At 45.6% G+C, this 14,300-nt stretch overlaps 1 protein-coding gene across 1 annotated transcript in view; it reads left to right on the forward strand.

Annotated features, from left to right (window-relative positions):
* RCOR1 (REST corepressor 1) overlaps nt 1-14,300 on the forward strand; it is a 125,083-nt gene that overhangs the window by 68,921 nt on the left and 41,862 nt on the right. The window contains exon 3 of the mRNA XM_024215188.3: nt 897-980. Within this exon, the coding sequence (XP_024070956.2) occupies nt 897-980 (84 nt within the window). The remainder of the gene's footprint in view (nt 1-896; nt 981-14,300) is intronic.

Here is a 14,300-nt window from a genome sequence, read left to right on the forward strand (position 1 = left end):
CAACAGAGCAAGGCTTTTTGTTCTGCTCTCTCCATTTTTGGTGTGTCTACTTCTGATAACTCTCTCTTCTAATATCTTTACTGTACCAGGCTAATAGTGTAAGGAATTGAACAGCAGACTGTCCAAAATTTTCTGTACTGTACACAGACTTGCATTGGTTTCAGAAAGAGCAACTTGAATAGCAAGAGATCAGGAACCGTACATGCACGTGGCTTTAATTGAAGATTTTAATGCATTCTGCTGGGCAGCTCTTTATTGTGATGTAACAGACCCATGAACAAAGAGCGCCACTTCCCTGTTTAGAGTAACTGTACAAACAAAGGCCCAGATTCTAATCCCAGTGACCTCAATATAACTGAGATTTGAATCTGGTCCAGTGTGTATGGAATGTCGGTGTGGAAATACTTAGTTGGAACTGGAGGATGAGTTGAGATAATTAACAGGGATCTGCAAAAAAAAATCCCAGAACGTTCTTCATTCCATGTGCCTGTCCTGAAGTCCTGACCTAACTACACAAGGAAGCGACCACAGCATTCAGGATCTTGTATCCATAGCATCTGGTTCTTGCTCCGCCCCTTCATTTAACAAAAGGCAGAAGAGAAATAATCAAGTATGTTGATGTAGGAATGTTGATTAACATTTCTACAATTTAGAGCTTCCTGCACGAAAGAGGGTGAATATACTTCCTCTGTCACAATGTATTAAGAGTGATGTATAGAAGAGACAAATAGAGACCTCTGATCTAAAGGGGGAGAGGGAGGAAGGCTTTTAACCTTGTTAGATTGACTAAAAGCTGGACGATAAGTCACTCTTGTGCCCAGTTTGTTTCAGTATTAGCTGGCGATAAGATTCTTGAGTCTGTTTTTAACTTTGCTGTATATCTGTTTTTTCTTAAGCCAAACTTGCAAGGCGCTGTCAGGAGAGAGAGAACCTTGGCATGCTGGTCTGGTCACCTAATCAAAATCTGTCTGAGGCAAAATGTAAGTATTTTGAATGTCTATTTTTGTTTAAATGTTTTATTTTTAAGAAAGTTAATATACCTTTTACAGCAGAGAGTGGTTACGCAGTGTGATCTTCTCAGCGTGCTTCAAAATGAATTTGGGAATTTAAAAAAAGTGCCACACACAGGGTTTCATTCCTTGCTGAGCAGATGCCCAGAATAACATATCCATTGGGGAGGAGGAAAGACCTCTTATGATTTCCTTCCTTGGTATGAATTTTTGAGGCTTTTGATCAGCAAGCTGCTGTGATCTTCCAGTCATATGCTGCAAGTGCTGTAGAAGGCAGCAGAAATAAAGTTTGAGGCCAGAAGGAGAGGCATTTCTGGGGGAGGGAGGGAAGAAATCGTGGCCAAACAAAAAAACAAACCAAACCCTCAATAACCCCATACCTGGAACTCAAGTTTAAAATGTGGGAACAATTAGTGTCTTTGATTTCCATGTGAGAGCAAATTGTAAACTGAATGTGTCCCTGGGAACAGGTTTCCAAAGGCCATTAACTCATGGCGGAACTAGTGATAGAAATGTCTAATTGCGGTTCACTTCCTGAAGAATTACAGTGTCTTTAACATAGCTAGCATTTAACTCTCTTTAATAAAGTGGAGGGGGTTTATTTTGTTTTAATTTAACTTTCTGTGCTGTGACCTGAGCACAGGACCAGGAGCAAGGAACTAAAGGTGCTGCTCCCAGCTCTGTTACTGATTCCCTCTGTGGTCTTGGTCAAATCGCTTGACCTTTGTTTTCACTGGCTGTATAGGGGTGATACTCCTCACAAGGCAATTGTGAGGGTTTGCTGAAGACTACCTATACTGTCTCCTTTAGCACTTTTAATCTAGTGTATAGGGCATCAGACTAGTGATATCCTGGGTGGCCTGAGTTCTGCTGCGTGACTTTTCTGCAGTGGAGAGTTCACTTACTCTCTCACAGTCTGCCCATCTGTAAAAGGTTGATGATGCTTTGAAATCTACAGATGAAAAGTGCCATATAAGTGTAACTTCTACTTCCTCCCCTAGTGGTGGGGTCAGACTGCCAGTTAGTGGACTTTGTATTCCTATTTGTGTGCATTGTATAAAATCTCTGGAGGGGAGAGTGCTTCCTTCTTTTGTGTGCGTCTCTTGTGAGGAGTTTGCAGATGGAAACAAATGTGTTATTTCTTCCTAGGCCACCCTCCAAAATTTGGTAGTCTGCAAAATCGCAAAAGATTGCAAGTACCTGGCTTCAGATGTGGGGGTTGATTTTTAGCTTTGCAATTTTTAGCCCCTTGCTGATAGGAATTAGATTTCTTTTTGGGCTGGGGGTAGTGAGCATAAGTGTAGTTGGGGGAGGCTGTATGTTACCAACTGTGGAAGGTTGTAGCCACTGGTACCATTGGATATAATACATGTGAATTACCCCCGGAGGGAATGACTGACTCTGCTCCAAAGATGAAAGGTCTTGGACAATGAGTGTCTAGGAACTTTCTCCTTTCAAATTTCATAGGAGTGAACTTTGTCTGTGTCTGACCATACAGCAATTTTACTATACTGACTTCCGGGGCAACGTGCCATGATTTACAACAGTACAAAATCTGAACTGGCCCCATATTGGTCCTGCTCCTCTCCTTTCAGAGGGTTTACAGTGTTGGAGGGTGGTTCCTTGTACCAATCTCCCATACTGTGGGGAGACCCTCCCCACTAAGGACTTAACTGCAGCAAGTCTTTATAGAATTTCTTTTTATTGTAGGGCTATTTGATGTGGAGGGGAGTTATGGCTGAAAAATCAGGGCTGTGAGGATGGCTTAGACAAATCCTTTAGTACCTGTGCAGTACTACCCTGGTTCATGCTCCAGGGCCCCAGCCCATACCTGCTCTTACACACAATCTTACTGCTGAAGGTTTTGCTTTACTTTCAGGGTCAAGGCTTAATGGGAAGAGCAAGGTAAGCACAATAAACAGCCGTTAGCATATATCCTTGTCCTAGTGAGTATAGCAATACTCTGAAATGGAGGCAGATGCTGAAAGATTCCATGAAGATTTCAGTAGTTTGATTTGAGTAAGGGCTTGTCTAAACTACAGAAAAACTGTTGGGGGACCAGGTTACAGTCATTGTCCCTTGATGTAGTCCCGTCTGTGGTGTAATGGTATATCTTAACTGTGGTATAGACTTGCTTGTCCAAGGCTTTAGCACAGGTCAGTTAAAACATAGTTGCACCGTGTATGCTTGAAGATGGAACAGTGTTTTTACCCATGCTGGAGGAATATATTGAAGTGGTGGATATTGTAGTGGCTTTGGCCCTGTCTACTATTTACTGGCATATTGGCTATTTTAATCCCTTGGCTTGTTAACCATATTCCTGGGAGTCAATAACTTCTCTGCTCCTTTCACCCTCCTCCACACACTCTGAACTGAGTGCTGTCAATAAGGGGTTATAGGTGTGCTCCTGATCTCCAAAAACCCTTTGTTACAGAGTGTCACTGAGGTGGTTGTACCCACTGGCAGTTTCATGAACAAAGACTGAACAATAAAATGTTGTATGCTTTGACAGAGTAGAGCAAGAACAAAATCCCTCCAGTCTGCCCTAGGTCAGCTCCCAATTGTCTCTTAAAATAGCTGTGCTCGTCTCTGCCCAGTCAGTCCATTCCTCTGTGCCATGTAGCCCATCCACACCTGCTACAAAACCCTGCTCTCGCACTCTTAGACCTTTTAAGAGATTTCTCCGAAGAATTGCTTCAACTTCAGGGAACTGCTCTGGCCTGCATTGAGAAGCTGTTAATGGAGGCAGAGCTGGGAGGTTAGATCTCACTGGAGAGAGGCAGGGCTGAGCAAGGCAGAGGAAGAGCTAAGTAAAGTGAAGGAACTAATCTGTTTGGCAGATGGGAGTTGAGTTGCGGAATGGTGAATGTTTGTTTTTTAATGATATACCATGGCATGGCCTAGAGCAGTGGTCCCCAAATTGTGGGGCACACCCCTCCTAGGGGGCGTGCAGCAGGGCCCAGGCCAGCCCCCACAGGGGGCGGGGAGGGAGCAGCACTCAGCAGGAGCCCAGCTCCGCCTTCAGCCCAAGCTCTTCTGCTGAGCCAACTGTGCAGTAATGGAGGGGAGCACAGAGAGAGTCCATTAACGGTAAGGGGGCGTGGGGCGTGCGACAGGAAAAGTTTGTGCACCCCTGGCCTAGAGCAATCTCTCAGTACATAAAGCCAGGCTGGCATTGTGAACACAGCTTTTACTGTAAATAGTGTATCAGGCCCTGTACCAATCGGAAAGCTCTATAAACCAACATTTCTAATCTTCAAAGAAAGTTCATAGAAAGTGGGGCCGGCAGGCTCCCTTCCTGGCTCCGCGTGGCTCCCCAGAAGTGGTGACATGTCCCTGCTGCTCCTGGGCAGAGAAATGGTCACGAGGGGTTCGGAGTGCGGGAGGGGGCTCAGGGTGCCACATCTGGTGGGTGCTCAACTCCGGTAGCTCCCTGCAAGCAGTGGCCTGTCGTGGCGCTCCTAGGTGGTGGCGCAGCAGGCAGCTCCGCAGGTGCCGCCCAAGGTGGGCGACCCTGGAACCAGCACCCCGAGCCCCCTCCCACATCCAAACTCCCTCCCTCTTAGTTAACTGGCATTTTTCACTTACCGGCACGCCCCCATTCCCTCATAGTGCTGGATAAAACAGCTTTTACTGTAAAACAGCATTGCCAAGTACTTCACTGGGCTTTACCATAACAACACTGGGCTAGTTTGAAAATGAGGAAGCATCATTGGCTTGTTCCAGCAGCCTCCGAGGAAGCCTGACTATCAAGTAGTCGGGGTAATGGCACGATCCTGGTGATCATCTTCATGGGCATATAGTTTAAATGTGACCCTCAAAGTGAGAAGCTGCCTTTGCTGCTACTTTACTGTCTACAATAACTGTCTCCAAAGTCCATCCTACCTTCTTCATTCCCATACAAATCTGGTTTGGGGTTTTTTTTTTTCCATATATTTTTTTTTTTAAACTTCTAAAATATAGAAGAACTTCTCCACCTTCCCTTGTTTGGCTGTTCTTGTCAAGAGCTCTTGAGAATGCGAATAGTGGATCCCATGAAGCTGTAATCTCTGGGTTAACTAAAATGGGAAGAAATGCACAGTTCAAGGCTCCATGAGCATTACCAGCACAACTGCATTCTTATAACTTGGTTGTGGATGCATCTGACCTGGTTACACAAACGTGGCTGAGCTGCATCCACACAGCAGCTTTTTTTCTTTTACGCCCCGGGGCAACCATTGATGTGCACCTGCGCCTTCTCCCCTGCCTAAGTGCATTTGCTTTGGTAAATTCTGGGAAAACCTGGACGCTGTCCCATTGTTTTGTCGGGGGGAGTAGAGTGCCTGTCAGATGTGCCTGCAGAGGAGAACCAGCAGTACTTGGAGCCATGCGCACTAGGGTATCATAACGCACAGAATGCTGTGAGGAGGTTGGGCTGGCCAAACTAGTTACATAAGCACTATTCTGTGGTCCTGTCGACAATGCAAAACAAGTGTGGTGAATTGGCCCTGGGAAGAGAGCTATGTGCCAGCCTAGGCCTCTGGTGGGGAGGGAAATGTTTGGTTGCCATTGTTACGAAGTATTAACCATGTGAGGGCTGGTCATAGTGTTTAGAGCTAACATGCTGCTAGCTCATTACAAACTCCATTAGCAATAGTTAGAGGCTGATGCTAAGAAGTGGCCTCTGCTGGCCATGCAGTTGGGTGGGGGAGAGCTGTAATTTGGTTTACGGCTTTTGTGACCTTATTGTTCAGGCTTCTGGGAGAGGTTGCTGAGGACCTCAGCAAACAGAGGGTGAGGACAGCCTGGTGGAAAGATTAATATTATGTATGTATCATGAACCAGGACCCCATTGTGTTAGGCGCTGTACAGACACAGAACAAAAGCACTGTATCCCATTTCAGAGAAACCAGCACTTTGTTGAGAAAATCCTCTGTCCTTTGAGTAAAGCCTGAACTGTCACCATGTAGGTCACCTTTAAATGGCCATGGTCCATATATTTAACCATTTTGCAGGGCTAAGCATTGCAAAGAACATGTAGGTATGATCGTGCTTCTCTTAATGTCAAGGGGACATGGCAGGGTAGCTTAGAATTTGACGCACCATTTAAAATTCCCTTAATCTGAATTTTTGTAATCTAAAATGCATGACAAAGATTAGAGGAGGAGGAGAGAGAAAATACCTGTCTTTTTTTCAGGGTACTGAGTGCATTTGACAGCCCTGTGAATAGTTGGTTTCACTGTTTTCTCTGCAAGATCGTGGCTTGGCTATGTAAAGGCATCCAACTTCATGGATGTACACTTATGTCCTTGCAAAGCCACAGACTGAAATCAACAAGGTTCTGTAGAGATGTGGCTCTCTTAGCAAGATCAGGCCATGGTCAGCTCCCATTTTCTTTTAGGGAGGGTGAAGGGTGTCTGCAGTACAGCATAGAAAAGTGATTATAAAACACAAAAAGGCAGGGAGGCTCTGGGGCAGGTGGCACTTCTGACTCAGTACTTTGCTTTTGTAATTAGAAGGCTTCAGGTTGATAGTGTTCCTTTAAATTGATGGAATTAATACTTCAAAGATTACCTGCGAACGCTTTTTAAAAGCATTCGATTTGTGCCCTTTTTATGGCTGCCTCATGAGGGATAAAGATGATCTGAGAGATTAGTATTTTTGTTTTGTGCTTTTTTTTTTCCCCCTGAGAGAGATCTGCATGATGGAGCAAAGACTTCCAGGAGACTCTTGTGCTAGATTTCTGGATCTGTAACTTTTTTGCCCAGAGCCTGATCTCTCTCTCTCTCTGTGTGTGTGTGTGTGTGTGTGTGTGTGTGTGTGTGTGTTTTTGGGGGGAGGGGGGGTGTCAGTAAAGTGAAAGTAGCTTAACAGTACTTATAATGCTGTTTATTCCCTCCCTTCCTGTCCCCCTACTAACATCAGCCTGTTGGCTCCTCGCAGTGACAGCAAAAAAAGATTAATGGAAAGGCAGAATGGGCTTGTGTTTATCCCTAATTCAAATTTAATAGTACACAGTGAACCTGGCAGGCATAAAGCTTGGACACAAATATAGTACCTGGAGCTAGAAAATACAACTTCATGAATCCCAAACCAAGATAAACGAGGTTTAACTTAACATTCACTGGGAGTTTAATTGTAGAAATGTTATCACAGTAGCTGCCGCTTCTTGGCAGTGGCAATTGCAGCAGTGATGTAAATACCCAAAAGACAGGCCTGAAGGATAAAGGGGAACTGCTAATGGACCTGGCTTCTGTCTTTAACCTGGGGTAAGTTAGTATGTTTACAAGTGATCATATTGTGGGAGGCAGGGGAGACCATATTGTAAACAGCAAAAGTGCAGCCTCCGTTTCAAAGGTTAAGATGTTCCAAATAAGAGTCTGGGCTACTTACACACAGCCTAAGAAGGAGTTTCCTTTTGTTTGTTAGCCACCATGTGGTGCTTGCTGGCTGTTGCAATGCCAGGTGAAATCTCAGACCAGCTCTTTCATCATTATTACTGCAGGTTGGTATCTCGGGAGCCCAAACACACATTTCAGTTAGGATTTGAATTTAACCCTTTCACTGATGCATCTGGTTCAGAAATGGTTCAAACTAGAAGCAGGAAAGTAGTTGGTGTTTTATTGACCAAATCAAGTAATCGGCTTGTATTGTATTTGAAAGTTTCAGTGTGTGTGTGTGGGGAGGTCAAAGGTATCTTCAGATTGCCATGCTGTCCTGGAAGAGCTTCTGTCCCTGGATCCTGTGTCGAGTGTGGGGAAGAGGCAGTCAGCTTCATGTGGTCGGCTCTATTCTGCTACCATGTGCTTCATCCCTGGAGTACAAGCGTTGCAATGGGATGTGTATGCTGTGCTGTAGATCCAACATTCGAGGGGTCTGATTCAACATTCATGGTCACACGCTGCTAGTGCTAAGAAATGGTTGGTTTACAAGAAATGGCAGGGGAGGATGCACCAAGCACCGGCATCCTGGCTAGAGAAGTGTATTTCCTAGTTTTCCTGCTCTGTCCTCTCCCACATGAGTCTTGTTTTCAGAAACACTTCCCTTCACAGCCAGTCCGTGGAAGTGCTAGCTTAGCCAAGGCACCAGCACTCTTACTGCCATGTCCTGCAGACCTGCTCTGAGCGGTGTCACAAGGCACTCTACTCACTGCTAGATGGCGCCCCCTCCTGCCTGTTGTGGGGATTAGCTTTGCAAGGTCGATGCCCCTTCCCACAGTTGCCATCTCTACGCCTCACTCTCTCAGCATGCTGCTCCTCTCACGCTTCACGAGCTGCTGCTGCCTCTTCGTGACTCAGCCCTCCAGCCAGATCACTATACGCATGTCCCCCTTCCGAGATATCAGAATCTTCAGCAATCTTAGGCAGTCTTCCCACTCACTGCCCCCTGGTGCCACATCCTCTGTGGCTGGCAGCGGAACCCGGGCCCACCTTCTACTCTAGGTTCCTGCTCAGGGACCCTCTACACAGCAGCCAAGGGCTGTTCCTTTCTAGACCTTACTGCCTTGCCCTGAGCCCTTTCCTTACTATCTGGCTCTCTTTTTTCCCCCCCAGGTAGCCAGCCTCACAACTCCGTGCTCTCAGGGAGCAACTGCAGGCTACTTGTCTCTGTAGCCCCAGACACACCTTTCTTCCACCAAGGAGTTACTGAATCCTATTCCCCAGCCATCCCTTCTGCTTTCAATTTCCTGTCTTTATACATCCATCCCAGCTGGGCTCCCTCCTGGAGTCAGGGTTTGCTTAGCCACCTGATGCCTCTCACCTGTGGCATGTCAGTTAATTAGCCCCATTCCCTATCTGCATTAACCAAGGTGGGTTAAACACCCCATCACAAGCAGGTTCAGATGACTTAGTTAAAATGCCAACTGGCACCTTGAAGCCTTTGTATAGTTGTGCTCCCATTGCTGCTATCACCAGGGGAGTTGAACTAGTTCTCAATAGAGGGAAGCTTTTCTAGGGAAAAACCTTTTGGATGGTGTAATGTATATTTGAGTACCAGTAATGTGACAGTACAGTAATAATACTGGAGAAGTAGTGTGGCCGTTAGGCATAACCTGAAATGCATTTGAGTAGTTCCAGCTCGCCAGATCTGTAGTATAAGTTGTAGGACCACTATAGCGAGAACCAGGCCAAATTGCAGCTACATCATGCTGTGTTTTAATATGGAAATTATTTGTCTTGTGGTGGTGGTTCATTGAGATCATCAGGAAAAATGTGTCCTTACTGGGGATTGAACCTCCTGTGCTAAAAATATGAGCTACTACCGCTTGACCTAATGGATAAACTCCTGGTGTTGGCTGTTGTAGAGTCTTAGCCTCTGGGGACCTGCCACTAGATGGAGATGTAACACACCGAAGAGTGAGTTAAACATGGAATTGTAACTTGGCTTTTAATATTTACTTCATCCTTATGCATATTTTTCAATCCAAATCTCCTGAACATATGACACTAATCCTTTTGGGTTGCCAGCTTGCAAAGCATAGGTGTCATCTGAGCTCTGGATAGGCAAGCTACCACTTTACTGTAACTAGCTTTCCAATCTCTCTACAAAATGTTCTCAGGGCTCAGATTTACCACCCAAGATTAGGCTGTAATCAAATGCAGAGGTGGATATTGTGCTAGTAACATCTCCTCTCAGGCTTGTCTGCATTGGGGAAAATCAACTTGGTGCTGTCCCTCTGATTCAGTTCAGACAATACTCCAAATGCTTCCCACCTCAGCAAACTGAGATTAGTGTCATATTTTTTGTGCTCGTGCTCCAGTCCTGCATGGTTCCATTTATCTCCAGCTAATCGAGGCATTTATGCCTTGATCTTCCTCATATCTTTCTTCCCCCTCCTTTTTAAACCTTTATCAAAGATTCCTTCCCTAATCGACTCACTCTACATGCACAATAGATGCGTTTTCTAATCCTCCCCTTACTTAAAACGGAGCCTCCCAAACGAGCACGATTTGAGAAGGCTGCTCACTGATTCTTGGCCCTTGCAATTGGGAGTACTAATGGCATCGCTCTGTGGGAATGCCTCAAATGTGATCAAAAGGGCCCTGCCTAAACCAGTTCTGAAAATTCTTTACCTGTGAATGCAGAAGGAGCAAAACTGTCTTCAGCAGCATTATAGAATCGGTGGTCGAGATTTGGTTCCCTCTAATATCAAACTTGGCTCCATCAAGTCCATATCATGCTTTATCGAACGGTGCTGGAAATTTTGTCCAATCAACTCTGGCAGTTCCAAATGGTAACACAAGTTCAGTGGGCCTCTGGGTGCTGAGAACCATTGTCCGCAACATGTCATTTCCCCTAGTTTGGGCTGGGGAGTGAGGGGGCGGGCTGCAAAAGGAACACATGCTCCGGTGAATAGACCACTTCCCACTCTGATATACTAGGTCCTCCTACTCTGGCTTCTGTGAAGCTGGAACCAGCCAATTTCCATCTGGAGACTTTCTGTCCTCACAAAGCCCTGTGGTGTGTTGCTCTCACTTTAAGCTCGGTCTTCCAGCAGTCACAGCTATAGGCAGCTCCTCGGCATGATTCTGACTTGTCTTCCCCTTTCAGCCAAAGCAGCGAATAGTGATACTTCCTTTTTGCCTAAGTGACATTCTTCAAGGAGGTAGCTAGGAGACAAATTGTACATTTCTCCTGCTTTTGTACCGGTTATAAAGGGTCAGCATGGTTCCGCACTCTAGTGACAGGCTTTATTATCAGCAACAATAATAATGAACTGTAATTTAACCTTACGGCAAGTCCACTCCTACATGCTCCCCGCAAGCAGTAGCCTGTCCCATCCCCCTGCCCCGCCCCCACTCACGTACGTGTGTGTGTGTGTGTGTGCGTGCACACACACACGCACCATGACACTCCCACTCTCTCCCTACCCCACCCCATGACACACACACACACACACACACGCCATGCTCTGGAATAATGGAATTGTTCCAGGACCTATTTATGTAGCCTGACTTCTGTATGATGCCTTTATTAGCTAGTGTTCCTGGTATGACGGGACCTGAAATACTGGTCTTTGGAAAGCTCCTGTCTAAACTTTTGTGAAAATCCAGAGGATGGAGAATGGGGTAAATTAGACAGCATGGGAGGGATTTTGAACCATGTGCCTAAGTTTGAATCTCACAACTTGGTTACGCTTTCACTCTGAGAATGCCCTGATGTGCCTTTTGATGTTGATTGGCACTGAGTAGCTGCCTGAGCTTGCAGTAGAAAGAGGGTACTGGCTTTGAGTATCTTTCTTTGAGTGATTGTCCCTTGGCACTTCAGGTTGCACATGTGCTGTGTGCGCCCTGGACTAGTGATTTATTATTATTATTATTATTATTATTATTAATTTTTTTTTTTGAGGAGGATGAGGAAGCAGCTCCTCCCTCTTTTCTCTCGAAACCCTTGATCTCCTTGGGTCCCTGATCTCACAAGATGGGTATATTGGGCATTAGTCTCTTGGATCTTTCAGGCCCCAGTACTGTCGCTGCAGGATCTCAATCTTTTGGTACCAGGACTCCCACGATTCCATCCGGGTTCAATTCCCTCAAGGGATCCCTTGGGCATAGTCCAGGTGCAGTCTTCTATCATAGATAGGGCCCTACCAAATTCATTGAGTTGCTGTTTGTGATAGCAGCTTACTTCCCCAACAAAGGGCGACGGTTTACCCTTGCCTAGACTGTCTCTGGAAGGGACAATCTTACCAAGAAAGATGAGAAGCAACTGATGTGCTGCTACATCTGTTCGAGAGGTTGGGTATCAGAGTAAACCTGGAGAAATCCATCCCGAAACTCTCACACTCGATCAAATATATTGGGGCAAGACTGGGTACCATTTCGGCCAGAGCATGCTTACCAGCTGTGTTTCATCTCCATTGCTGGGATTATACAGTGGATCCATTCAACCCCCTGGATGTCTATGTATTCCTTCTTGGCACTGTTGCTTATGTGGTCACAATTACTTATGTGACCCAGTTTGCAAGGGGGCTTCTCAGATTGTCTATACTAGGGGCAAACGTGGTCTCAACTTGCTAGTCATGATTCCCCAAAGGGTCTTAGCCTCCAAGTTCCCCTACATAGTGGGTGGACAGAGGAAAGAAATATGTCAGGGTACCATTCAACTCCCCCCTTCCAACGAAGACTATAACCACAGACTCATTCCTAGTAGCTTGGGGAGCACACATCCTGTAGTCCTTTGACACAACTGATTGCTCTCTTGCCCGAGCAGTTCTGCAATCTCTCTTGTGTCAAAGGACTACAGTATCCACCTCCTTTTAAAGAGATGTAGCTTGTGAAGCATGTGAAGTGCTCTAGACATAACAATGATCACTCAAAGAAGGATGGGTTACCCACCTTGTGGTAATTTGAGTTCTTAAAGGTGTGTTTTTCCTTGTGTGTAGTTCACTCTCCCTTCCCACCCCCCCCAAACCTTGCTTGCTGCCTGGTTTCCACCCACTGCCGCTACTGACAACTGGCAGTAGAGAATGAACTAAGCCCTGGTCTACACTATAGAATTACTTCAATATAACTGTCACCTGGGGTGTGAATAATCCACACCCTTGAGCAACAGTTATACCAACCTAAGCGCCGGTTATACAGTGCTAGGTTGGTGGGAGAGTTTCACCTGCCAACATAGGTACCACTTCTCGCAGAGGTGGATTAATTAAGGCAACGGGAGAAGCTCTCTCCCATCGACTTAGTGTCTCCATTTAAAGCGCTACAGCAGCACAGCGTTTTAAGTGCACCTAAGTGCCAATGCAGCGTTTTAAGTGTAGACCTGCCCTGAGAGGGCAGCAGTCCAGGAGTCCCCTTTATTTTCTTGGTGTGGAGCATGGGGCAGGGGTGGGGTGGCCATGCATGGACCAAATGACCAAAAATTTCCAGTCTTGGGTGCATCGAGCACGTATTCAATCTGAAGTGCATTATGCATTGGGACAACACTTCTCAAAGAACTCAAGTTACTTCAAGGTGAGTAACCCATCCTTCACTGACCAGAACTGCCTTTTCACTAACAAATTCAGACACTTACCTTTTTAGAAACTGATTTTTGGCACAATAAGGTAATTCCTTATTGACTGGCTGATCCACTCTTGGTGCTTAACTTTGGGAGTATGAGAAGAGGTGATGGGATATTCCTAGGTTGACGCTAGAGTCTTTGTACGAGGACTGCAACACTTTGAATAAATTGCTTTCTGTTCTGCCCATAATTGGGGGTTTTTTTTTTTTTTTTTTTTTTTTTTTTTCAAACCAGTGAGATCCTGGTGAAGGAAAACCGGTATAAGAACCATATCCTGGATCAGACTAATGGCTGACTTAGTCCAGTATTCTCACACAAATAGTATCTGAAACCATACATAATTTTAAGGAGAAATATGCCACACAAAAAACCAAACCCCAACCCCATAGTCCACAACCTGGCAATAACATGCCCCTGAGGGAAGTTTCTTCCAAAGATAATTAGTTATTGGCTCGTGTTCTGAAGCATGAGGATTAAGATCAGATATAATTTTTTTTACCCTGTCTAATGTAACTGTGTGGATGTTGCCATTATGCACATCATTTCCAGGTAGGAATTAAAGTTAATTGAGTCTTCACTGTTTAACTTGGGTGACTGGTGTCCAGGAGCACAGAGCCACACTGCACAGCCCTACCCGAGTTACTGTGCTCTCACGGGTGCAGCGTTCATCCATGTGTGTTGCTAGGACTTCTGGGGGCATATCCCATTGTGTTTTGTGCTGCAGTAAGTTGATCTGCTCTGGTTCTTTCCCATTGAATTGTGGGAGAACGTGTCTGTTCTTTTGGGCACATGGGGAATTCTGGGAAGGCATTGGAGGGTTGTCAACACTTGAGTGACTTTTAGCCTGCGCTGTGAGCTGCAAAATGGGCAGGTTACCAGACCGAGTGAAAGCAGAACCCAAGCTTCAACTCGCAGCCCCTTTTGACCAGGTTGGAAGTCCACCCAACATGAGTGAGAAGGTTTTGTGTGTGGATGGGAGTGGGAATAGGAGCAGCACATTGGTAAGAGACTGGGATAACTCTGGAGCGAAAACATGCCTTAAGGGGCTCTCTATCTTACTACAAGGGGATGAAAACATTGTTTTTAGAGTCAGGAATTTGACTTAACACCAAGAGTTTAGTCAGATTATTATTTACGATAGGAATAACAGCATAATGTTTAAAACACATCTGTAGCACCTATCAACCCAAAGAGTCCTAAACTACTGTCCACCCCGAAACGCACCTCACTCGCTAGTTAGGCAGATACCACCTCTGGGGTGGAATGTGGCAGCCAGACTATAGTCATGACCTTTTTAAAAACTTGCCA

The sequence above is a fragment of the Terrapene carolina genome, unplaced genomic scaffold, assembly GCF_002925995.2.
Source record: "Terrapene carolina triunguis isolate 2854851 unplaced genomic scaffold, T_m_triunguis-2.0 Scaffold189, whole genome shotgun sequence".
NCBI lineage: Eukaryota > Metazoa > Chordata > Testudines > Emydidae > Terrapene > Terrapene triunguis.